The following is a 25,838-nucleotide window of genomic DNA, read 5'->3' on the forward strand; positions in this document are numbered from 1 at the left end:
GTCGTCAAGGGTGCGCCCGTTGCCATGCCAGCCAGAATAATATCAGTTTACTTTGTTTTTGTTTTTCTCCAAATAGAATTTGATTCCGCTGCAAAAAGTGTCTTAAAAGTCTGTGATTGAAAAGTGCCCACCGAAAGTCAAAAGTGATTCCTATATTCGTTCCAATGAACTGAATTTGCTGCCTTTGGGGGGAGCTGTCAAACGTCAAACTGACCCCGGGGTCGCGCCACCATGAAGTTTGCGGAGCATCTGTCCGCCCACATTACGCCGGAATGGCGCAAGCAGTACATCAACTACGAGGTGAGTCCCCGCACGTGCGTTCTGTTTTAATCAGTCATCTTCATCGCCGACTTTAATCAGCTTGGTGAACTGCCCACCAGAGGTCACTCCGCTATCAAAAGTTTGCGAAAACATTCGCTCGATCCAGTTTTGTAATTTGGGGTTCGCAAATTCGCCGCTCGTGGCGCTGCAAAACGTGACAAGTGTTTTTTTGTTTTGTTTACCTGCTAATTGAAGTGTAAACAAATGGGTAAAATATACATTTTATTGCGGATGAAACTAGAGTGTTTGGCGGCGGCGGCGCGTCTGTTTGCAATAAAATCTGGTAGAGGGCCCGGTTTGCGGCGGTTGCTTTAAGTGCCAATAAAGTGCTGCAAACAAGCCAAATAAACGCAAAAGTCATGCCACAGACAAACAGACGTGAAACAATAAAAAAATTGTGAGTTAATGCTAACTGATGATTGATGGATCTGTTTGTCTGTGGTGGCACGTTTTGATCGCGTGAGTTTCACGACTTTTTTTATTATTTTGAGTGTGAACGAAAATTTGCCAAACAAACAAGCCTATTGATTTGCAAATGTGCGGAGCGCCACCTGTTTGAGGCAGCGACAACCCGAACTAGGGCGTGATAATCGGAGGGGCTCATAAATCATTTCTACAAGCCTGCTGCTATCATTGCATTGGCAGAGAGTTATCACGCGATGACGTTCGACAATTGGAGTGATTTATTTGGATTGGCAAACAAGTATGTAACACGCTGTTTTTGGGGAGCATCTTGATTTGATTGTTTTCATTGAAGGGCGTGGCTTCTTTGAGTTAAATCTTATTATTTGATTTTTCTTTAAATATTTTGCAATACATTTTCTGAAAACGCTATTCTATTTTTTTTAATTGCAAAATTTGAATTAAAAAAATTACGGAGTAAATAAAAATAGGCTTTTACATTTTTCTAAAATCATTGTCCCTCAGCCCTGAAAAAAAAATTAACCTTCAAATTTTAACTATATTTTTTTTAAGATTCAACTAATGGTGTCAAAAAAATCTTTGTAAAAATTTGAAATGCATTAATGAATTCATGGAAATATTTTTTTCGTCTTCCGACTGAAAAATGTAAAATGCCTAAAAATGTAGATTTTTTAAAATGCCCAAAATTAAGAATCGACGATTCTGAATCGTTATATAAAGTTTTCTGATAAGGTTACAATCGATTGTACAAGATATTTTCAGCATTATTTTTACCCCCACTGAACCTGTTATGTTTTTTGAAAATTAATTAGGGAACAAAATAAAATAACATTACCTACATTAGCAACACTTAAAAAAAAACAAAATTTGTAATAGAAGAGATTTGGCAATTGCAAATTTTTAGTATGAATACTTAAAATATGTCACAAAATGCTGTACTTAATCAAAATTCGTGAATTTTTATCATTTGTAATGTGGGTATTCAACGACGTGAAATTGTGTATTGATTTTCACAATATTAATGATTTTTACAATATTAATGATTTTCACAATTTTAAAGATCTTCTTTTACAAAATACTGATTTTTTTTATTGTTGAAAAATAGATATCAAACCGAACGAAATTTTGCAGGCATTCTCACAACATTAGAATTTAGGAAATGATGCAAAATTTTGTATAGATTTTCACTGTATTTAAACTTTAAGTTTAAAATACTACTTTTTTAACAAAATATCGTATTTTAATTGCCAAAATTTTAAACACTTGCATTATGGGGAAAAATTATGTAATACTTTGTAAAGATTTTTAACACATAAGGTCGTTGCAAATATTTTTCAAAGTTTATGTCAGAGTCGAGGGACATAAACTTCAAAAAATATTTGCAACGGCCTTACAGCTTCTTGTTTTAACGTGAAGACTTCCATCATTGCAATGATTTTTCGTTCAAAGATATAAATGTTGCGTCGCTTTCAATATTTTGACCAAATTCCTTCTCAAGTTGCTTAGAATAGTGCCCTACACATGCTGATTTTTTTTTGGAAACGATTATCCCATTCCTTGTAAAGTTATGGAAATCATCATTAATCAATGAGTGCCAACTAGGAAGTCAATGACTGTGCCACAAAATTATATAAATTTTGAAGCACAATTGATTTAGATCAAAAATTCCTTCAGTGGCTTCAAGAAGGCAACAACCGGCACAAGCTGATTCCTTTTGGTGCTGAAATTCGTTAAATTGAATTTAATACAGAATATTTTATAGTGATGATCAATTTTCTTCGAAAATGATCAACGGCTTCACCTTAAATAATAAAATTTTCTTAAAATTGTTTGTGTTTAAAACACGCATTTTTTCAGAATTTGCAATATAGAATAACAAACGACGTATGAATTCTCACAACAATCGATTTTTTTATAAGAAAATTCTAAAATTGGCATAAAATACTGTTTTTTTTAAATAGTCTAATTAAGATAACAAAATACAAAAACGAGATTTTTTTTTTGTATTTTTCACAGAAAAAAAAATACGGAGGGAATCGATACAAAATTTCGCATTATGTGATACCTACATTGCTAATTATAAAAATTAATAATTTTGGTAAAATACGATATTTTTTAAAATTAATTTTTTTTTACTGAAAGTTCTTTAAACACTCAAAATTCGTTAGATTAGTTAGATAGTCTTATTTTAATTTTAAAAATTTGAGTATTTACGAGGAAAAAGTGATTTTTCCTTTAAAAAAAAGTATTTACACTAAATCTTTGAACACAATGAAATCAATTTGTAGAATGTTTACGCTCCGATTAAAAAAAAAAAACGATTCACTTGGTTTATATTAGAATAATAATCTTTTTAATTTTTTCGACAATGTCTAGTTAGTAGCTTAAGTCCTAGAATAAATGATTTTTAAACGCTTTATTCATGCTTTTTTTAAAATAATTATTCAAAAAATCAAAATTAAGTTTTTTTTTTGCTCCAGAAAAAAACTAAATTGTTACGTCTGTCTGTTTGCGTCTGTGGTATAAACTCGAAAATGTCAAACTTGGTTGTGTTGCCAAATCAATCGCTCGGTGCATGATGTTTTTGCTTGCGTACCCAATTTTGGGTAATGCTGATTGAATCGATATTGATTTTGTTTTAATTTTGAGAAAAGATTTTTTTTATTTTTAACTGAATTTCTACGAAATCAACAAATAAACTAAAAGCAAACTTCGCCTACTCTTTCATTCTTCCCGGAACTTCCGATCCCCAACATCCGAAATAACAGGAAATGAAGGCGATGCTGTACACGGCCGTCGAGGAGGCCCCCGCGATGGAGAGCGTCGAGGAGGACGTCATCAAGCGGCACTTTGCCAACTTTGACGAGAACTTTTACCACTACTGCGACGAGGAGCTCAAGAAGATCAACACGTTCTACTCGGAGAAGCTGGCGGAGGCGACCCGCAAGTACGCGGCCCTGTCCGCCCAGCTGCGCAGCATGGTCGAGAACCAGCAGAAGGCGAAAACGAAGTCGCACACGCTGAAGCGGATCAACCTGCCGTACCGGAAGGCGCAGGAGCTGAAGCTGGCGTTCAGCGAGTTCTACCTGAGCTTGATCCTGCTGCAGAACTACCAGAACCTGAACCACACGGGCTTCCGGAAGATCCTGAAGAAGCACGACAAGCTGCTGCGGTCGGACAATGGCGGCCGGTGGCAGAAGGAACAGGTCGAGACGAGTCACTTCTTCACGAACAAGGACATTGACAAGCTGATCAACGACACGGAAACGACGGTGACGGGGACGCTGGAGGGCGGGGATCGGCAGAAGGCCATGAAGCGGTTGCGGGTTCCGCCGCTAGGCGAGCAGCAGAGTCCGTGGACGACGTTTAAAGTTGGGCTGTTCAGCGGGAGCTTTGTGGTGCTGTTTATTGCGGTGATCTTGTCGGCGATCTTCCACGAGAGTACGGGTGAGAATTTGAAGATCGCCTTCCGGTTGTACCGCGGGCCGCTGCTGTTGATCGAGTTTGTGTTTCTGATGGGCGTCAACATCTACGGGTGGCGATCGTCCGGTGTGAACCACGTGCTGATCTTCGAGCTCGATCCGCGAAACCACCTGTCCGAGCAGCACCTGATGGAGATGGCGGCGATTTTTGGGGTTGTGTGGACGTTGAGCTTGCTGAGCTTCTTGTACAGTGCCAGCTTGAGCATACCGCCGTACGTGAACCCACTGGCGCTCACGATCGTCATGATCGTCTTCCTGATGAACCCGTTCAAGGTGTTCCGATACGAGGCCCGCTTCTGGCTGCTCAAAACCATCGGCCGCATGGTGGCAGCACCGTTCTTCCACGTGGGGTTCGCCGATTTCTGGCTGGCGGATCAGCTCAACAGCCTGGTGACGGCCCTGCTCGACTTCCAGTTCCTGACCTGCTTCTACGTGACGAACGGGAACTGGCTCGAAGCTGGCAGTGAGTACCCCTACTCATTTTGAGGTTACGTCACCCTCTAACCCTTCAATTTCAGACACCCGCCAATGCATGGAGGAGAGCTACATCATCCGGCCCATCGTGAACTGCCTGCCGGCGTGGTTCCGCTTCGCGCAGTGTCTCCGCCGGTACCGGGACTCGAAAGAGGCCTTCCCCCATCTGGTCAACGCCGGCAAGTACTCGACCACGTTCTGTGTGGTGATTTTTGCAACGCTCCGCAGCTTCCACGCGTGTAAGTCATGGCTTTCTACCTAAGGTACTCGCGATTGAGTGTGTAGTAGTGCGGTTGTCAAAATCGTTATCTCTGACTCTCTCACTCCACTGAAACTTTCAATGTTTATGTTTTGGTTTTCCTGGCACGGTCCATTGTTCGTTTGTTATTGTTTTGGTTTTAGTGGCACGGAGTCATGCACTCACACTAATGCAAAGCAAGATCGCGAGTACCTATGATATACAGCCTTGCGTGTAAGTGCCCCGACTACCCAAAGTGTGAGTAAAAACTGGTTTATGCATTTTTTGACACTTTGCAGCGAAGTACGACGATGCCTTTGATAATCCGTACCTGTGGCTGTGGCTGCTGAGTTCCGTCGTGTCGGCGTGCTACGCGTACACCTGGGACATCAAGATGGATTGGGGCTTGTTCGATAAGAATGCCGGCGAGAACACGTTCCTGCGGGAGGAGATTGTCTACTCGACGCCGGTAAGAAATTGATTTATATAAAAGCTGAAACTTGATTCATATTTTTTTTAAATTTGATGTGTAAACAAAATTTAACTTCCATGCTTTGTTTTATCTGAGTGTATTATAAAGTTAAAAAAAAAATCAAAGTCTAACAATTTTTGTTGTATCTGATAATGAAAAAACACAATTTGTTAGATAATAAGCATAACACTATTTTCAACATCTACCATAAATAATTTATGATTGATGTTGAAAATAGTGTTCATCTAGTCTAACAATTTGTGTTGTATCTGATAATGAAAAAACACAATTTGTTAAATAAATAATTGTTAGACAAGCTGAACACTATTTTCAACATCTTCCATAAATAATTTATGAATGATGTTGAAAATTGTGTTCAGCTGGTCTAATAATTTGTGTTGTATCTGAGAATGAGAAAAACACAATTTGTTAAATAATAAGCTGAACACTATTTTCAACATCTACCATAAATAATGATTGATGTTGAAAATAGTGTTTAGCTAGTCTAACAATTTGTGTTGTATTTGATAATGAAAAAAACACAATTTGTTTAAAAAATAATCTTCACATTATTTTCAACATCTACCATAAATAATTTATGATTGATGTTAAAATAGTGTTCAGCTAGTCTAGCAATTTGTGTTGTATCTGATAATGAAAAAAACACAACTGTTAAATAATAAACTTAGCACTATTTTCAACATCTACCATAAATAATTTATAATTGACTACCATAAATAATGATTGAGGTTGAAAATAGTGTTCAGCTAGTCTAACAATTTGTGTTGCATCTGATAATGATAAAACACAATTTGTTAAATAATAAGCTGAACACTATTTTTAACATCAATCATAAATAATTTATGATTGATGTTGAAAATAGTGTTCAACACCAACCATAAATAATTTTAATTGATGTTGAAAATAGTGTTCAGCTGGTCTAACAATTTGTGCTGTATCTGATAATAAAAAAAACACAATTTGTTAAATAATAAGCTTAGCACTATTTTCAACATCTACCATAAATAATTTATTATTGATGTTGAAAATAGTGTTCAGCTGGTCTAACAATTTGTGTTATATTTGATAATGATAAAACACAATTTGTTAAATAAATAATTGTTAGACCAGCTGATCACTATTTTCAACATCCATCATAAATATTTTATAATTGATGTTGAAAATATTGTTCAGCTGGTCTAACAATTTGTGCTGTATCTGATAATGAAAAAAAAAACACAATTTGTTAAATAATAAGCTTAGCACTATTTTCAACATCTACCATAAATAATTTATGATTGTTGTTGAAAATAGTGTTCAGCTAGTCTAACAGTTTGTGTTTTATCTCATAATGAAAAAAACACAATTTGTTTAAAAAATAAGCTTAACATTATTTTCAACATCTACCATAAATAATTTTAATTGATGTTGAAAATAGTGTTCAGCTGGTCTAACAATTTGTGTTGTATCTGATAATAAAAAAAAACACAATTTGTTAAATAATAAGCTTAGCACTATTTTCAACATCTACCATAAATAATTTATTATTGATGTTGAAAATAGTGTTCAGCTAGTCTAACAATTTGTGTTAATGAAAAAACACAATTTGTTAAATAATAATTTTAACACTATTTTCAACATCTATCATAAATAATTTATGATTAATGTTGAAAATAGTGTTCAGCTAGTCTAACAATTTGTGTTGTATCTGATAATGATAAAACACATTTTGTTAAATAAATAATTGTTAGACACTATTTTCAACATCTATCAGAAATAATTTATGATTGATGTTTAAAGTTGTGTTTAGCTAGTTTTTTTTAACAAATTGTGTTTGATCATTATCAGCTACAACACAAATTGTTTGACTTAAAAAAAATGGTTTTCAATACACTCAAAATAAAACATATTTATCGATTCTAAATTTTGTTTATTCATAAGATTGATTTGATCTAGTGCCAATAATTTAACAAATTGTGTTTTATCATTGATTGTGACAGGTAGAACACAATTTGTAAGACTATTTGTAACTGTTAAAATCTAGTTTGTTTTGTGTTAAAATTTTAACCAAAGCTCTAAACTCAAGTTTAGCTGAGTTTTAAATGTTAAATTGGATGAAATTTTAAATTATTCCAGTCTTTTGTATATAAATCAATATTTGAATTAAAATTGTCACTCTGCTACTCAACCCCACACCAGTTCTTCTACTACTTCGCCATCGTCGAGGACCTGGTGCTGCGGTTCGTGTGGGCCCTGTCCTTCGCGCTCACCGAGTACCGGATCGTGTCCGGCGACCTGATGACCTCGGTGCTCGCCCCGCTCGAGGTGTTCCGCCGCTTCGTGTGGAACTTTTTCCGCCTGGAGAACGAACATCTCAACAACTGTGGTAAGTTCCGTGCCGTGCGGGACATCTCGATCGCCCCGATCGACTCCAACGACCAGATCATCATCCTGAAGATGATGGACGACGAGGACGGCGTGATCAACAGGTGCGTCACCGGTGGAAATTTTGCCCAAAAGCAATTTTTAACTCAACAAATTATGTTCTAGGGACACCAAACACGGTCGCGCCAAGAACCGAAAGATCAAGGAGGACAAAAAGCCGCTGCTAACGACCTTCAAAGGGTCCCTGCAGGACCTAACGGTGGACATTAGCAGTTCGAAAAAGCTCTGAGAGAGAAAAAAATCGCGCTCAATAGTTCAATAGACTAGCCAATTTTTTTTTGCGAGTGAGATTGTGTACTTACAAGCGGTGTTCTTGCAAGGTGATTGCCAAAAAACACAATTTACAATATGTAAGGTGCGCCCACATTCCGCCTTCCGTGCCTAGAAACATCGCCGTGGAGTTGTTGAGAATTTCATCTATTGTGCGGTCTTACCGTTAGCGTTAAGAAAAAAAAGTGAAGATTGCCTTACTAGGAAATGTTTGTACTTTAAAAACAAAAAAAAACTTTTTATTCTTTACCTTTAAGGAGCGATGCAACGATTGCAATAAAAAAAACCTAGTTTGTTAAGGTTCTGAGCAGCAGTGGCAAGAGTGTAGTTAAAGGCAGTATTACTTATCGCGATTTTTGAGTTATTTTTTTTTAATTTGTGTTTTTTTTTCATCTCCCTTCAACGTAACAAATTATGTTTTAGCATGTAGTGTCGTATTTAACTTAGACAGTTTTAGACCAAATCCAGCTTGAGAGCGATTCGGAAGTGTTAGAATGTTCGGTTAAACAAAGATTTCAGCATATTTTCGTATACCATTTCTAGAAGAAAGACGATAAAAAACAGTGTTACCTATTTTGTTAGAGCTGGCATGTTGCGCGCAGATCAGATAAGCGAGAGGAACAGATTTGTGATTTCATTCCAATAAAGATATAGCAAAATACTATATTTTGTCGAGTAAGTGTGTCGATTGTTTTTATTGTTGGAAATATGATACAATTGCCTTAATCAAGCAAAATAAAAACTAATTCAATGTTTAAATACATATTTTTTGTTCTACGCATGAGGTTTAAATTCCTTTAGATACAACCAAACATTTTTTTTTAGGTTACAGTGATCAAAATAATGATCAATTTTTTTTATTTATCATAAACAATATTTTTTTTTTGCTTTTTAAGTGTTTTGAGTACTTCGTTTAAAAAACACCCAAAAAGCAAAAAAAAACAGTCATTTGCATTTGTCATTTTTTCACACTAAAATTTTTATGCCGGAATAAAAAAAACTCATCGTTTGGCAGTAAAAAGTGGATAACTTCGCAAATTATGAGAAATTTTGCCGAATTTTCGGGGAAAAAGTTATATTTAACTAGCCCAAGATCTTTACTTTTTTTCTGCCGAGCGATAAATTGTGCTGTTTATGGACAGAAATCTGACGAACTTGAAAATGAAAACATGAAAATAAAGTTTTGATGTATAATTCTTTTTCCTCTGTTTGTCTTCCTATTTTTGGAGTGTGTTAAGGAGCCATTACACTAACGCAAACAAACAAACTCGCACTTTTTCGTGTTTGACAGTTTGCCAAACTCGCAAACAAGGCAAAATGTATGCAGACTGACGTTTGTACAAACAAATCCAGGCAAACAAACAAAGCCGAAAAACTGGCAAACTGTCAAAAAGTGAGAAAAAGTTTGTTTGTTTGCGGTAGTGTAATGGCTCCTTTACAAAAATATCCAATTCATGCCGAAATTTTATCGAATTTAGAGCGATTTCATAAATAATTATAAATAAAATTAACATTCTTAATTCAACTTCAATGAAAACAAATTTCCACATTTCGGTTTAAGTTTCACGCAGCAGCTGTCCCGAGTTATCCTGAATTTTCGTGAAACATTGCTCAAGAGATAATGTTGGCCCTGATCACGATATCTCATATATCCAATTGTTGAAATTAATTTTTTTTCGAGTCTGCAACTACCTAGTGAGATTTTCCGGGTTTTCGCCTCTAAAATTCAATCCTGTCTTTTGATTCTATTTTTTTAAGTTTTGTAAATTCCCACAAGGATGACGCACAAAATATCTTGATTTGTTTTTTGCTGGCGCAAGACTAGAATCCGAGGATATTTTTTGGACAGTGTTTTTAAATCTGTTTCTTGATTTGAGAAGAAAGAAATTCAACTCTCTTACAGAACCAAAGACGAAACAAACATTCGAAGGGTAATTTTTTGACCTTTTCAAAGTTATAAATACACGTATTTTTAGAAAGATTTTTGTTTGCTCAAAAGCAAAAATAACCTCACCGGGTTATTGTAGGCACGAAAATTTGCATAAAATTTTTCATCAAAATGTCATGTCCCTTAATTTTTGCAATTGAGTATTTTAAATATTTCTTTTTTCATGGAAAATATAATTTGTAACAAAATTTAAAGCACGCTAACAAATCGAGAGTGCACGGTTTTTGAGAGAAAAAAAAATTGTCAAAACTTTGGTTAGTAGAAGTCATGAAAAACGAAAGAAAAAAAATGACCTTTGGTTCAGGATCAATAAAATTTAACAAAAAACAACATTGGAACGACCCAAAAAAAACAACAAACATCAAATCTAGATGCCCGTGTGGATCAATCGGACCGCGCACTGAACTCACAATCCAGAGGTCGCCGGTTCGAATCCCGCGGCGGGCGCTCTAAAAATTCTTTGTGTAAATATGGGTATTCGGCGCCGTCGCTCCGTGCCATACTTCCATACACTTAGGAGCCCAGGGCGGCGAAGTCCTTGTAGATAAAAAGGAAGACACTAGTGGTTGGTACTAGCAATGGTGGCCGACAGCTATAACGTCAACTTCGTTTTTTCAAATCTAGATGTTTTTTAAAGGTCCTATTAGCTTTGTGTCTCACATATGTTAAAAAAAACTCTAGAAATCTGCTTTGCTTTTTCATTTTCTGCAGTTTTTACCTTCGCAAATATTTTTTTCCAATGTAATCAAAAAAGTCGATGATCGACAACCAGAGAATCGACTAGGGTGTTTTAACCATTAGTGTACCCCCTAGTAGAGTCGACGAGCATTTTTCACAATTATTCAATATTTTAAGCACTATTTCATAACCCTTTATACAACACAATGAAATTTTAAGTCTTTTGAACAATTCGGACTATTTGTTTCATCAATTATTTGCTATTGTGCAGAAAAATAGCCATTTGAAAAAAAAAATATTTGGCAGTTATGGACCACCTTTTCTTATAGTGGACCCGGGTTTATAACCCGATTGTGGACCCGGGTCCACAAAGGAAAACTGTTTTTTTTATATCAAATTTAACCGATATTTGATGTTTTGATGCATGGTGTAGGTTTAATGATTGATATAAAGAGTAAAAGAAGGCATTTGCTAACTTTTCATTGTAAACAAATAAATTTTGTATGGCTTAAAATAACATAAAAACCTAACAGACTTTTAAACTCATTTATTTCAGAAAAATATCAAAGAAAACGTGCTATATTTATACTCATGGTTGAAATATATGCAGGTTGATTACAACAAGCATTTATTGTATGTTTAACGTGAAGACTTCCATCATTGTCATGATTTTTCGCTCAAAGATATAAATTTTGCGTCGCTTTCAATATTTCGACAAATCCCTTCAACAAGTTGTTCAGAATAGTTCCTTGTAAAGTTATGGAAATCGTCATTAATTAATGATTGCCAACTAGGACGTCAATGACTGCTCCACAAAATTCAGTGGCTTCAAGAAGGCAACAACCGGCACATGCTGATTCCTTTTGGTGCTGAATTTCGTTAAATTGAATTTAATACAGAATATTTTATAGTGATGATCAATTTTCATCGAAAATGATCAACGGCTTCACCTTATTGCTCAATTAACAAATTAACAGGGGTTTTACTTTTGGAAAAGTTAGGTTTTTCGTTGTCCTTTATTGAACCCCTTAATTTTGCTCGAAATTGAGCAGTTCTTCGTTTTATTTTAGTGAAGTTCCTTAAACTTACAGAATATCGACTTAAGTGAAATAATCAATGAAAAAATGATTAAAGATAGTTAATTCAGTCATAAAATGGAAATGCTGTTTTGTTGTGAAAATGCTAGTGGCCATTGATACAAACAAGCTTTTAATTGTGATTTTATCGAATTTTACATCAAAAAACTTTCAGAGGGTCCACTACAAGGAAAGGGGTCCACTAATGGATAACGTACCCTATCATTAATAACTCATCTTGTAAAAATAACAAATCGTGTTCCCTTTGACGAATCACTTTCGATGCTTTTTCAAACACGCGCCCTCGCATCGCACTCACACAACCTCACCTTCAGAGAACTGTCAAAATCATCCGCGCTGCTGCACGCGACTTCAACAATTCAAAACAAACCAGGAAAATCTCTCCTTTGCGATGGCCGCACGAATCGGTGTCCAATCGCTGCTGTCCGGGCCCCAGCTGCTGGCCACATCGCTCGCGACTACCCGCCTTCAGGTGCGCCATGGCCATCGTCTTCGCGGCAAGGCCCCGGGCGTGGCCAAAACGCTGGAGCAGCGACTTGCCGGTAAGTTTTTTTTTGCGGGTTTGTTGTGTAATCAGTGCTGGAGTTGAGATTCAAATGTTTTTATTTGGCAGAGGAACGTGCCGTCGATCCGGAGGTGGCCCGGAAGGTCAACATCGGATTTCCTCACCTTAAGCCGGCCCGTTCGGCGCAGCTCAAGGAGCGGCTGGACCATTTGAAGGCGCAGCGGTCGAATCCGGAGCTGGAGAAGCTTGCGAGGGCGAAAACTCGTAAGATTGCGGTGAAGAAGTTGGTTTGAAAGAGTCTAATTTTATTCTCATTGTAGTAACCGTCGATCCGGAGCTGGTCCGCCGCGACTGGCTCAAAACCAGCGGTCCCTTCCACGTGCAACGCCTGGCGGAACATTACGGCGTCTTCGAGCACCTCTTCGGAGCGGCCTACTTTGTCCCCCGGGTCAACCTAAAGGTGGCCTTCCCCACCAGCGGTGGCGAGCTGGCCAGTCCCGTATACTACGGCAACGTAATCAAACCGTCGGAAGCGACCTCGGAACCGGACGTCCAATTCGATCCCAACTTTGACTTCAAAGGTTCCGAATCCAAGCAGGTCGGTGGTGACTCCTGGTGGACGCTGGTCCTCACCAACCCGGACGGACACTTTACCGAAAGCGACAAAGAGTACTGCCACTGGTTCGTGGCCAACATCCCGAACGGAGACGTGGCCAAGGGCGAGCGGATTGTGCCGTACCTGCAGCCGATTCCGCCGAAGGGAACCGGCTTCCATCGGCACGTCTTTGTGCTGTACAAGCAGGAGAAGAAGCTCGACTTTGGGGAGTACGCGGTGGGTGAGCAGGACCGGACGGATTTGGCTAAGAGGACGTTCCAGACGGTGGAGTTTTACCGGCGGTTCCAGGACGAAATTACGCCGGCGGGACTTGCGTTCTTCCAGGCGGACTGGGACCAGAGTCTGGTTGGGTTCTACCACGATGTGCTGAGTGAGTATCGGGTTCGATACGATCGGTTAATATTTTTTTAAAGGTTGAATTTAGCTTTGAAAAAATATTCAAATCATATTTTTTATCATCATGAATAAGAGGGTAAAATTGTACAGCCAATAAGTCTAATAACAATAATTTCCAGGAACCTCTCAATTGGTGAAACTTGTACTTGATTAGCCTCAATTTTTACCTTCTTGTTCAAAAAAATAGTAACATTTTTCCAAAATTCTGAAAAAAAGAAATTCTGATCTAAAAAAACTAAAAAAAAGTAAAAAAATCTGAAAATTTAGATTTTCTTTAATTATGAAAAATTTTCAATTTATAGTTTTACAATTTTTAAAAATTGTTAAAACAAAACTTATAAAAAAATCTTCGCCAAACCATGAAAATTTTAAATTCCAAAAATATTAAAATATTATTAAGCAATATTGAAATCATTCGGAATCTTAAATAAAAAATCTTAAAATCAAACCGTACAAAATTAAATTTTCAACAATCTAAAATATCTCAAAATCTCGCAATCCTACAATTTCAAGGTCTTAAAAGTCTTAAATTTTGTAATCTTAGAATTTCCAATCTAAAAGTTCTTAAAATTTCTAATCTGAAAATTTTCAAATCTTCTCATAAAATCCTAAAATATTTAAATCATATTCTCAAAGTTATAAAATTGAAAATCTTTAATTTGTGCAAAATCTTAGAAAAAAAAAGAACTCCTAACAAATCTTAGAAATCTTGAATGTTTAAAAAATATATCAAAAACTAGCTAGGGGCCATTCATAAACCACTCGATACCTTAAAAAATCAGACCATTGCTAAAAATACAGAAATGTTTAAACTAGAAGCTCAGAAAGGCAATGTTGTAAAAAATATTACATAAAAAAAATTACTAGCTTTGTAAGCACTCAAGTGTTCACAAAAAAAAAACAAATATTTTTTAAACAGTTAAATTTTAAATATTGATGATAAAACGACACGATATTCTGAATAAATTATTAGTCAAATACTAAAAATATACCGTATTTTTTGAACATAAAATTAGGTTTTAACAAAATTCAGGTTTTTTCAAATTACTTGAATTTTTCCATTTTGCTGAAGAAGAGGCGAATTTTGAATGGGTTTTAACTATTTTTAAAAAAATACTCACTGTTTTTTTATTTCTAAAATTTGGAAAAACCTCAATTTCTAATAATCTTCAATATTATGCGTCAAACGACTAAAAATTTTGAATGGCACTGCAAACCTATGTTTGACACAATTCTGTATTTTTGAAAATACTCAAATTGTCTTCACTTTTAATATTGAAGTCATAATAACGTATTTTTTGAACTCGCATATTTTGGATAAAAACATGAAATTTAAATATTGACGTCAAAACAGCTTGATATTCTGAATTAAATTTTTAAAGTCCATTTCTGTCAAAAACCGTATTTTTGTAAAAAATCTGAATTTTGAAAATTCAAAGAAAAAAACTTTAATTTGTACGATAAGTGTCAAACGTTGCTAAATTATGAATTTAAAAAAAAAATTGTACATATTTTTCAAAAAATATTTTAAATTCAGTTGTCGAACGATGCAAAATCTTGAAAGGTATGTCAAAACATCTTTTTTTTTTAACTCGCATATTTTAGAAAAAAACATGAAATTTAAATATTGATGTCAAAACAGCTTAATATTCTGAATGAACTTAAAGTCCAGTCCTGTCATAAAACCGTATTTTTGAAAATGGAAATATTTTTTTTTAAATACAAAATAAAATTCTATTTTTCAAGATAAGTGACAAAAGAAGTGAAATTTTAAAGGATTTTTACCAATTTTATAACAAAGTATCGTATTTTTGAAAGTATTGATATTTTATTACAAAATTGTGTATTTTGAAAGTACACAAATTTTATTTTTTTTAAAGGTGTCAAACGATGCTAAATTATGAATTTTGAAAAAAAAAAATGTACATATTTTTTAAAAAATATTCAAAATTCAGTTGTCAAACGACGCGAAATCTTGAAAGGTATGTCAAAACATCGTATTTTTTGAACTCGCATATTTTAGAAAAAAAAATTAAATTTAAATATTGATGTCAAAACAGCATGATATTCTGAATGAACTTAAAAACCAGTTTGGTCATAGAACCGTATTTTTTGAAAAAATAAATAAGAATTATTAAAATACAACAAAAACTCTAATTTTCACGATATGTGTCAAACGAAGTGACATTTTAAAGGATTTTTCCTAAATTTTTACAAAGTATCGTATTTTTTAAAGTATTGATATTTTTTTTACAAATTTGTGATTTTTTTACACACATTTTCATTTTTTTTGCTAAAGATGTCAAACGATGCTAAATTATGAATTTTGACAAAATGTTGTACATATTTTTTTCAAAATATGTTAAATTCAGTTGTCAAACGACGCGATATCTTGAAAGGTTTTAATTTTTTTTTATGTCAATATATGTCAATTTGAATATGTCAAAATATCGTATTTTTCAAAACTATTTTTTTTTGCAAAATCTGTAATTTGGAAAATATTCAAATTTTCAACGGTTCAATAGCAATGTCACACTTTTTTTTAAGTTTGCACAAATTTCTGAAAATAAATTTTTTTTAATTTTCAATAATTATGTCAAACGACGCCCAATTCTCAATTAGTTCAAATTTTGACTAGATATCATATTTTTGAAAGATCTTAAGACTTTAGAAAATTTTTTTTTAATGTTAAAAATTTTCAGTATTGATGATAAAAGAATGAGAATATTTTATTTAAAAAATCTGTATCTATGTTTTTTTTAGTTTTTTTATGCATATCAAACGACTTGAAAGTTTCACTGGATTTTTTTAAAACGCAAAATTGTTAATGAGTTTTAAGTAACAATTTAAACCAAAATTATCATATATTTGATGTTAAATGACGCAAAACGATAAAATTTTACAAAGTGCAAAATTTTCTTGCAAAATCTGTTGTTTTAAAAATATTCATATTTCCAATATTAATGTCAAACGACACATTTTTTTGTTTTCTGCGATACGGCAACTTAAAAATACCAAAACAAAAAAAAAATCTTTTTTTTTTAAATCACAAATTTTTAAGCAGGCTTTCTAGTCAGAAATTTTCCAATATATTCAAAGTATGTTTACATGGCAGCTGGACGTTTGTTTGCATCAGATTTCCAATGTCTTTCTAGCAAATGTTTTTTGTCGGGCGGCTTCTAGCTGGTTTTTTTGACTGACCGCCCGATATGTCAGCCAACATACTTCGCAGGGCTGTGACAGCTCGAGCTCGATCATTGTTTGCATCAGGACACTGTGACGAGAAGTTTGTCATTTTTGGGTTAAGTTATATTTTTTTTCAGCCTTATTTTTCATTATATGGACGTCAAATGATGCATAATTTTGTAAGGGTTAAACATATTTTAAAAAATCGTCGAGTTACCCTAACATTATTTTTTTAATTACTAAATTATTTGAACTTTTCAATAAGGCTTTCTAGGCGCAGTGCAAGAAATATAATTTAACCCAAAAATGACGAACTTCTCGTCACAGTGTCCTGATGCAAACAATGATCGAGCTCGAGCTGTCACAGCCCTGCGAAATAAGTTGGCTGACATATCGGGCGGTCAACCAAAAAAAACAGCAGTCGCCTGACAAAATTGTTTTGCTTGAAAGGGATAGCAAATCTGATGCAAACAAACTCCCGTATTTTGATATTATTCAAAGTTTTATCAAGAAATCTTTTTTTATGTTAAACGATGCTGAATTTTGATGGATATTTATCTTTTGATTTAAACTGCTAATATTTGAAGAAAATTCAGTATTTTTGAATATTTGCATTAACAAAATATGTTAGCAGAAATATTTACTTCAATTATTCCCTGGGCTTTGTCATAATGAGTGTCATAGGTTTGATGCTTGTTTGGCAAAGAGTATGATTTGATTCGATGTGGAATTAAAATCGAAGTGTTCAGTATATTGGTGAAGCTTCCATTTTTACACGTGGACACCACTTCATGCTGCGAGAACCCACTTTGGCGCAGTCTCAGGGCTTAATCGATGGCCGGTAAGCTGTCATCGAGACAAGGAGGTTCTCCGATAGTGGAAATATCACATTTGTACAATGAACATATGTGATTTTTCCCTATCTTAATGTGGGTGTCAGGTTAGGATGCGGGTTTTTAAAAATTTAGTTTTTGTAGAATTTAGGATTTTAACTATAAATATCAACTTTTAATACTTTAGTTATTTAGGGACAAAATTAGTAACAGTGAATTTAGTAATTCTATCAGAATCGGTGATTTTCATTCAAGTAGCATAAAAACCATTATGATTTGTCAAAATTTCCGTAGAGTCTCGATCAATCAATAGTGAAATGATATCGGACTAAGTTCGTTGATCTGTTGAACTAACGGTTGTCGGATTATGATTGTATCGACCATTGTTGCGAATCGAGGATCTACTGGAATTCTGACGATCAAATGGTCGTCTCTATTTCAATTCACGACTTGTAAAATATGAACTGTTATTCATTTTTTTTTTGTTTTTTTAAAAGAAGCCAGACAGGTTTTACAAGAAACGTTTTTTTTGGCTATTAATTAAAATGTCGGGAATTTGAGATAAGAGTAGCTTTCGGATAGGTTACTTTAAATCTTGTATTCAATTCAAGTTAGGTAGTTATCCGCAAATGAATATTTGGACTTATATGAATAATTGAACATTTTGGACTTATGAATAACACACAACTGTGCATTTATTCTAGAGTCAGATCCATACAGCGTCAGTGTTTATTTGGTCGAAGTGTACTAATTCATTGGCAGATCTGATTCAAGTTGTAATGTACGACAAGACTACTGACGGACGTGACAGGACGAGGGCCCAGTTTAGAGGTTTCGACATCAACGATGTGCGGCTGGATCACTCTCACAAAAAAAAAAAAAAAGAAATATTTACTTCAATGATAATAAAATTATAAAAATTTCCCTTTTATAACCTTTTTTCAATTCCCTCTTCTCCTCCCCCTCGCCTTCGCCAGAGCGCAAACACCCGGTGTACGAGTACGACTTCCCGGCGCCGTACCTGCGCGACCAGGAGTGGTTCCCGCTGCGCCGACCCTTCAACCTGTACATGGACAAGTACCGCGACCCGAAGCAGGTCGCCAAGGAGTATCTGGCCCGGAAGCTGGCCCGGACGCATCCCTTCGAGGGTCCGGAACCGGCGCTCCGATTCCCGAACGCCCATCCGGTTCCGCGGGAGGTGCCCTCGTGGTTGACCACGCAGATCAAAAAGGACCGACGCGGCTGGGGCCGGGTGAATGACGTTTGAGGAGGGCGGGTTTTGTGTTTAGAGTGTAGCGTACAAGAAGGTCAATAAAAAGGTGAAAAGATTTGCGGAGGATATTTTTTTTCGATGACAAAACACAACAATTACGTGAGATAACTTGGTTTTTGTTATCGAAACAAGCCGAAAACAAGACAATTATCATCGCGTGATAAAAATTATGCAACACTTTCACCCTCGGAAACCAGCTGGCCGATCGGCTTTTTTACAATCGAAGTTGGCGCTGAATGCTGATTTAATGTCGCAGCAGGCTATGGGCGGTGTTTTGGGCAAAACAAAAATGCCAAAACAACAACAGAGGGGCATGAAAAATGAATCGGCGATGACAGAAAGAGAAAAATGTCTGGTTCGAGTTCGATAACATTTTGCATAAAAGTTGGCACGGATTTGTTTCATTTAGGGAGGTTTTTAGGGTAATGTGTCAAATGTTGACGTTTATTAATAAAATTTTAGATTTTTTCAAACTTAAGTTCAAACATTGCCAAATCACCCACAAACTTCATTCAAACAAATCACAGCCTTAACTCATACGCGTAAATTTGCTTGCGTAAAACAGCTGAAATGGAAGCACTAAATTTGCATCAAAAGTCAACAGCCAACGGCTAGCTAGCTAGGCAGCGAAATGAAAGGAAATTCGCACCGCCAACTTGGATCGCATTTCGCATTCTTCCCTCTCGCGCGCTCGCGCGCTTCTCTAATCGATCCTCGTAGACGATGTGTGTGTTTAAATTAGCATAATTAATTCGATTTAATGTCTAGTTTGTGTGTGTGTGTGTGCGTTGTACCACCTACGTAGCTTGCTGCGATCGAATTTTAGAGTTTGAAAAAAAAAAATACAAAAAAAAACTCAACTCAGAGAGCAGAGCGAACATAGTCTTATGCGCTTTTATGCTTAAAACATATTTTTAAACTTTTTTTTTTGCACACACATGTTCAGCCTGAGCACGATTATGAATGAAAACGGAATAAAGTTTATGCTTTCGGTGGAGAATGCACTGCGATTTGCTGGAGAAATGCATGTAGGGTAAGGGCTTATTTGTTTGAAACTTTTGGTCTTTGTTTTTATTTGTCTGTCATTCCCAAAAATACTTAGTTTATTTCATAACCTTTTGTTTACTCAATGTCAGGATAAGTTTTAGCAAATGTCGATCTGATCCTGATCTGATCTGAAGAAGTAGTTTGGTTACGTTCTGCTTTCAAAAGAAAATAAGGCTTTTTACACTCTAAGGGAAGTATTAGACAACGACAAACAAACTCGCAAACAAACAAACTTTTTGACAGTTTGGTTGTTTGCAGAAACGTCAGCCTGCATACATTTGGCAGACTGTCAAACACAAAAAAAGTGCGAGTTCGTTTGTTTGTTTGCCATAGTCTAATGGCTCCCTAACTAAAACTCGCACTTGGCTAAGTTCGTTTTCGCACCTCCCCAATTGCCCCACCGTCCTCAGAAATTCACGCCTTGTGACAGCTCGATCATTGTTTGCATCAGGACACTATAACGAGAAGTTCGTCATTTGTGAGTTAAATTATATTTCAATCGCAAATTAAGAAATTAGAAAATTATGAAATCTTGAAATCATGAAATTTTGAAATTATGAACCATGAAATTAAGAAATAATGAAGCTATGAAATAAGGAAATTGAGAAATTAGGATATTAGGTTATTAGGAAATTATGAAACTATGAAATAATGAAATTGGGAAATAAGCACGAAATAAGGAAATTAAGAAAATAAGAAATTAGGAAATTTGGAAATTAGGATGTTAGGAAGTTAGGAAATTTGGAAATTAGAAAGTTATGAAATTATGAAACTATGAATTCTCGATTAAATTTTCAAAGGCCCTATCTGCATAGGAAACCCTTGGGCATGAGTAAGGACCTCGACGCCGTTAGCAATGTTGGCTTTAAAATAAAATTTCGTGATAATATCACTTCCCCCCCAGCCAACATTTTTGCCATGCGAAGCGGGCCTCGACGCTGTGTCTAGGTTTAATTCCTAGCTAGGAGCCATCAGTGTCTTAAGAGGTGATCCCAAGGCCGAGTAGGAGTTAATGAAGCAAATTAGTCGTCTCCCACCCCTTTTAAATTGAAAAATGAACTCTGAAACCAGCGCTTACTCACAACAGAAACAGAGGCCTCTTCTAGGCATTGTAGGATAGAATAGAAAAATTCAATGAAAAAATAAATTTTAAATTTATTTTAAAAAATTGTTACGTGCTTAAATTTTAAACTTTTATTTAAGTAATAATACAAAGCATTGTGATATGTCAAAATTTCCATAGAGTCTCGGTCAATCAATAATGTAATGATATCGGACAAAATTCGTTAATCTGTTGAACTAACGGTTTTCGGATTATGGTTGTATCGACCATTGTTGCGAATCGAGGATCTACTGGAGCCTTGACGATCAAATGGAGCCTAACATTTCAAAAGGGCGCATGGGTTTTGTGAACAGGAGTGTGTCTCCTTCACTTAAATGACAGTTTACATAAGGTATGATAGAGATGCACTCTTGTTTGCAAGGCTTTATGCCCTAATGAAATGAAAGGCTCGAAATAGTTGTCTTAATGACGAGTGTTCAACTTATGAACTGTTCATTTATGTTCATGAACTGTTCATTTATGTTTATTGGTTTTTGGAAGCGGCAAGACTGGCTTTAAAACAAAGCCCTTTACCTTATTTGGCGTTGTAATAAAACATTTGAGGATTTGAGATTAAATTTACTTTCAGACAGTTTCAGACAGTTTAGGTTGTTGATTAAAGTTAGTTAGTTTTCCGTAGATGAATAATTGGACTTAAATGATTAGTTGATTTGGTCGAAGTGTAATACTGACGGACGCGACAGGTCGGCAGTTAGTTTTCATCTTTTGTTATCTAGTTTTTATTTCCTTTAAATTTGGAATACATCACAAATTTCTTTTGTATAGATCTCCGATCAGTTTCATTTTCTTATTTAACTAACTAATAATTTAATTTATTCCGGGCCTTTTCACTTTGAATAACAATTTCATATTTCCTTTATTCAGTTTTAAAGTTAGATTAACCTAACTGCTCAAGTCATCCAAGTTCTTACTACTCACACCTACACTAATTTTCTTTCACCTTCCCCCTCCCGATCCCCTATATCTTCCGGTGGTGTTCATTTTGTATGCAATACTAGTTCGGCCACTACCCTTTTTTCCACATGAAACCGGACTTGGACTGACTTGAGGCCGCGTCCCCCACCTTGCTCCGTAAAACGAAAACGAAAAGGCCCTATCTGCATTGGAAACCCATGAGGGATAGGTTGTTTTGAAAATTTAATCTAGAATTTATAAAATGAGGAAATTAAGAAATTAGGGAATAAAGAAATTAGGATATTAGCAAATCAAAAGTAAAAAAAGGAAATTGAGAAAAAAGGGAAAATTAGGAAATTAAAATGTTAGGAAACTGGGAAATTGGGAAATTAGGAAGTTAGGAAATTTGGAAATTTGGAAATTAGGAAATTAGGAAGTTAGGAAATTATGAAGTTAGAAAGTTGGGAAGTTATGAAGTTAAGAAAATAGGAAATTATGAAACTATGAAATTATGAAACTATGAAATTAAGAAATAATGAAGTTATGAAATAAGGAAATTGGGAAATAAGGAAATTAGAAAATTAGGATATTAGGAAATTGGGAAATTAGGAAATTAGAAAGTAAGGAAAATGCTGGAACAAATGTTTAAATTTTTTTCGTAAATTCTTGTAAGATTTTCGGGTTTTTCCGTAAATATGTATTTTAGAATTTCTATATTTTAGATTTATAAAACTTTTGAAATTTTGACGTGGGATTTATATTTTTTTTCAGGTTTCGGATTTTTTTTGAACTATTTGAATATTAAAATTATTCTTTAATTCTGCATATTATTTATTTTGAATTTCCAAATTACAGATATCAAAAATTGTTGGAATTTCCTTCATAATTTTCTTTTGTTATTTGAAATTTTCTGAAATGTTTGTTTTTCCATATTTTCAAATTTTTATTTTATTATCACTTGTATTATTGAATTTTTCAGTAAGAAAATAGATATTTGTATGATTATTGTCAAGTTTATTTTCACTCTGGTTTATTTCATTTCGGTCCCGCCATGGTGGATTAATCGGACAGCGCAGTGGACTCCCAATCCAAAGGTTGCTGGTTGGTTAGCAATAGTTGGCGACATGTGGTCCGACAGCTATAAAGACAACTTCCTTTTTTTACTCCATTTCGACCAAAAAACTAAATCTGTCCTTTTAATTTCAAGATCCCGCATTTTGAGATTCGCCGGTATTTTCAATATTGTTCTATTGAAAGCAAAATCATTAAAACGTTTTAACTTTCGATCGCATTCAAAAAGTAAAATTCAAATTCTTTGATTTTTTCATCAAAACATATTGCAAACAAGCACCGCGCGACGAAACGTCAAACGCCACTTTCCATTCCTGTTACTTTTCAGCTGCGTACCGCTTAAGAAAAATCTTTTCGTGACCCTTTCCTTGACCGTTTCTTGGGCGTTTTTTGTATGGAGTTTTGCGTTCCTTCCGATCTGCATACCAGCCTTATATCAAAAATTTCATTTTAATTTTTGTGTCAAACGACGTGCCACACATCCCAAGACGAAGAATCTTTTCTGCCCGTAAAATCGTATATATAAATTTTCCTCTTGAACCCCGTTTTGTAATCGATTGAACAAAACGTCAAACTTTGTACACGTTCATAAAAGTTACCCAGTTCTAAATTGGGTCCTAAAACGAAGCTCAGATTGCTGATATTATTGTTTACAGCGATAAAGCTTACTTTTCTGAGTACAATGACCCTTTGTACGACCACAAAGAGTTTAAAATGGATTTTTAAATCAAATTTGAAAAATTTACCTCGTGGTCCTTCTTGACAGAAAAGTTCCTACTTGACAGCTCGTTCCAAGGGGACCATAGTTGATCCATCGAAAAAATGTTGTCTTGTCAATAACTTTTTTTGCATAAAAATGGAAACAAGTGATCAGAAATGGTTTTTAATCGTGTTTTTTACCTGTGTACATAAAAATTTACATAGGGCTTTAGTACCCAATTGAGTTCGGGTCCCAAAAGTTCTGGAGCCGATCCAAAACCGCTCCGAAAACCTGAAGTGACACCCTCCTAGGGTTTGACGTTTGAGTGTATCTTCTTCTTCTTCTTTTCTGAGTAGGTTCGGTTTAGTCTAAAACTTAGTGATTTTGAACGTGCGTGTTAAAACAAAAATCGAATGTTATCAGCGATTTTATTGACTGGACTCCAATGGTCGTGTACCGTACCGTGAATCTGAAATCGCGCAAAATTTGAAGTTGAGATTTGAGAGCACCGGAATCGACGCAACATTGGGAAAAAATGGGTTTGTCCGTCGAACAGGTACAACCGATTTCAACAGCTAAACTACTATCTTATTTTCAGACTTCCCGCCGGAAATCTGGGAGCACATCTTCCGCAACTGTTCCGACTCGGAGCTGCTGCAGTTTCGGCTGGTGTGCCACCGCTGGAAGGACATTGTCTTGGGGCCTCCGTCACTGCGGGGCCGGTTCAGCGTGAGGTTCCGAGCTGACAATACCCGTTCCGGCTTCACTCCGGCCAACCTGCCACCGGTCACGACGGCCTCCTTCTGCAAGTTTGAAAAGCTCGAGGTTGGCGGCTGGTGGCCGCAGTTTGGGCGGAACATGGAGAGTCTGATCTTCCACTCGTGCCAAATGAGCGTTGGAGAGATGTTCTACCTGTTACGGCATTGCCCACGGCTGAAGCGGCTTGAAATGGGATACGTAGGATTTCGGGACGGACCAGCGGATAACAATTTCGAGCTTGAATCGTTGGAAGAACTCTCCGTTCTTCTCATCTACAGCTGTTCCGAAAATCCTGTCGTTTTCGATCAGTTTGGACCTATTTTTCCACGACTGAAAAGCTTTTCCCTCTGCCTTGCGTGCAATTGGAAGACATCGGACATTCTAAGCCTGTCCAAATTCATCCAGGCGGTTCAGGGCACGCTGCAGATTCTTCAACTGCCACCTGATATCGATCTGTTTGACTCGCTGGTCAAATCGGACCGATTGCATTTGAAGCAGGCAGATTTCAGCGTTGACTGCAACTCACCTCACTGGGACTTGAAGCTCTGGACGAAGTTTTGCCAAGGGCAATGGAAGATGCAGGATTTCGGCCTCCGTGGAAACAACACCACAAATGAGGCAAGAATCTTTCCCTTCCAATCAAATTCATGAAAATAAATCATTCCTGTGTTCCCCAGGCCCTTTGCATCGCCGTCCAACACATGCCCCAGTTGAAGCGGCTCATTGCAGTTCTCGGCGGCTCAAGCCTAACCCGACCAACGTTCCTTCATAAGCTATCGAGCAGCGTGAAGAGCGCGCAACTCCGGGCAACAAAGGTCCCGCTCGATTTCCGCACCCAGGTGAGTCCATCCATGCGAGAGTTCCGCTTGATTTCCGGAGACATTCGGCACGGCATCGAACACCTCACGACTTGGACGCACCTCGAGCAGCTAATCCTTCAGAGTTGTAACCTTAGCCGCTGTCCGGTTCCGTCCGCGGCGCAAAGATTCAGCGTCCTAAAATATCTCGCTCTAAACAACTGCGAAATGTCGCCGGAGATGCTCGAGTTCGTCCTGGGTCGCCATCCGTTGCTGGAAGGGGTTACAATTTTTGACTCCCGTGAACTCACAGTGGACGCCATCGTAAATCTGCTGTGGCGCTCTCCGAAACTGGAACAGGTCACACTTCATTTTTGTCCCGGGGTTGCCGAAACGACCGGCGAGGAAATTATGGAGAGTTACTTCGAAAAGTACAACCTCGATGGTGCTTCCAGGAACGTTGAGATCGCTGTCAAAAATGACTTCGACTAACGAATTCTACTGGAATATCTCAATAAAACCTTTCATTTCATTTAAAACAAAAAAATCAATAATATTTTGTAAATTAATTTAGGAAAAATCCCGGCGTAGCGGTTCCTAACAGATTTGAATGATTTCTAGAAACCTTTTTGATCAAACTTACAGTTATCCGCGATTACAATCATCATTCTAATTTGATCCGTTGCGAAATTCTAAAAAATTAATCGTGTTTACGCAATCCCGTGTGACATTCGCCCCCCTCAACAGAGCATAGCCACAAAGCGCGAAATTCGCCAGCGCAGTTTAACGG

At 36.2% G+C, this 25,838-nt stretch overlaps 3 protein-coding genes across 3 annotated transcripts; all 3 read left to right on the forward strand.

The window, feature by feature from the left end:
* The first annotated feature begins 120 nt into the window (after positions 1 to 120).
* On the forward strand, positions 121 to 8,804 carry LOC120421058 (xenotropic and polytropic retrovirus receptor 1-like). Its single transcript, XM_039584203.2, has 6 exons — positions 121 to 300; positions 3,513 to 4,689; positions 4,745 to 4,939; positions 5,238 to 5,407; positions 7,610 to 7,899; positions 7,961 to 8,804. The coding sequence occupies exons 1-6, from the start codon at positions 232 to 234 to the stop codon at positions 8,082 to 8,084; spliced, it is 2,025 nt and encodes a 674-aa protein (XP_039440137.1). The 5' UTR covers positions 121 to 231; the 3' UTR covers positions 8,085 to 8,804.
* Positions 8,805 to 12,186: 3,382 nt separating this feature from the next.
* On the forward strand, positions 12,187 to 18,712 carry LOC120421070 (39S ribosomal protein L38, mitochondrial). The gene is made up of 4 exons (XM_039584215.2): positions 12,187 to 12,390; positions 12,462 to 12,617; positions 12,674 to 13,339; positions 18,362 to 18,712. Exons 1-4 carry the CDS (start codon positions 12,240 to 12,242, stop codon positions 18,649 to 18,651), a joined length of 1,263 nt encoding a protein of 420 aa, XP_039440149.1. The 5' UTR covers positions 12,187 to 12,239; the 3' UTR covers positions 18,652 to 18,712.
* A 5,256-nt stretch (positions 18,713 to 23,968) lies between these two features.
* On the forward strand, positions 23,969 to 25,563 carry LOC120421073 (uncharacterized). Its single transcript, XM_039584219.2, has 3 exons — positions 23,969 to 24,031; positions 24,091 to 24,869; positions 24,929 to 25,563. The coding sequence occupies exons 1-3, from the start codon at positions 24,028 to 24,030 to the stop codon at positions 25,538 to 25,540; spliced, it is 1,395 nt and encodes a 464-aa protein (XP_039440153.1). The 5' UTR covers positions 23,969 to 24,027; the 3' UTR covers positions 25,541 to 25,563.
* The last annotated feature ends 275 nt before the right edge of the window (positions 25,564 to 25,838 follow it).

Source organism: Culex pipiens, chromosome 1, assembly GCF_016801865.2.
Source record: "Culex pipiens pallens isolate TS chromosome 1, TS_CPP_V2, whole genome shotgun sequence".
In the NCBI taxonomy this organism is placed as follows: Eukaryota; Metazoa; Arthropoda; class Insecta; order Diptera; family Culicidae; genus Culex; species Culex pipiens.

Excerpts from the sequence above, each read along its gene's own strand:
- LOC120421058 (XM_039584203.2), top strand. The coding sequence starts at position 232 with ATGAAGTTTGCGGAGCATCTGTCCGCCCACATTACGCCGGAATGGCGC. Across the intron at positions 4,690-4,744 it reads GAACTGGCTCGAAGCTGGCA|ACACCCGCCAATGCATGGAG; the intron begins GTGAGTACCCCT and ends CTTCAATTTCAG. Across the intron at positions 7,900-7,960 it reads GAGGACGGCGTGATCAACAG|GGACACCAAACACGGTCGCG; the intron begins GTGCGTCACCGG and ends ATTATGTTCTAG.
- LOC120421070 (XM_039584215.2), top strand. The coding sequence starts at position 12,240 with ATGGCCGCACGAATCGGTGTCCAATCGCTGCTGTCCGGGCCCCAGCTG. Across the intron at positions 12,391-12,461 it reads GCTGGAGCAGCGACTTGCCG|AGGAACGTGCCGTCGATCCG; the intron begins GTAAGTTTTTTT and ends TTTATTTGGCAG. Across the intron at positions 13,340-18,361 it reads GTTCTACCACGATGTGCTGA|AGCGCAAACACCCGGTGTAC; the intron begins GTGAGTATCGGG and ends CGCCTTCGCCAG.
- LOC120421073 (XM_039584219.2), top strand. Across the intron at positions 24,870-24,928 it reads GAAACAACACCACAAATGAG|GCCCTTTGCATCGCCGTCCA; the intron begins GCAAGAATCTTT and ends TGTGTTCCCCAG.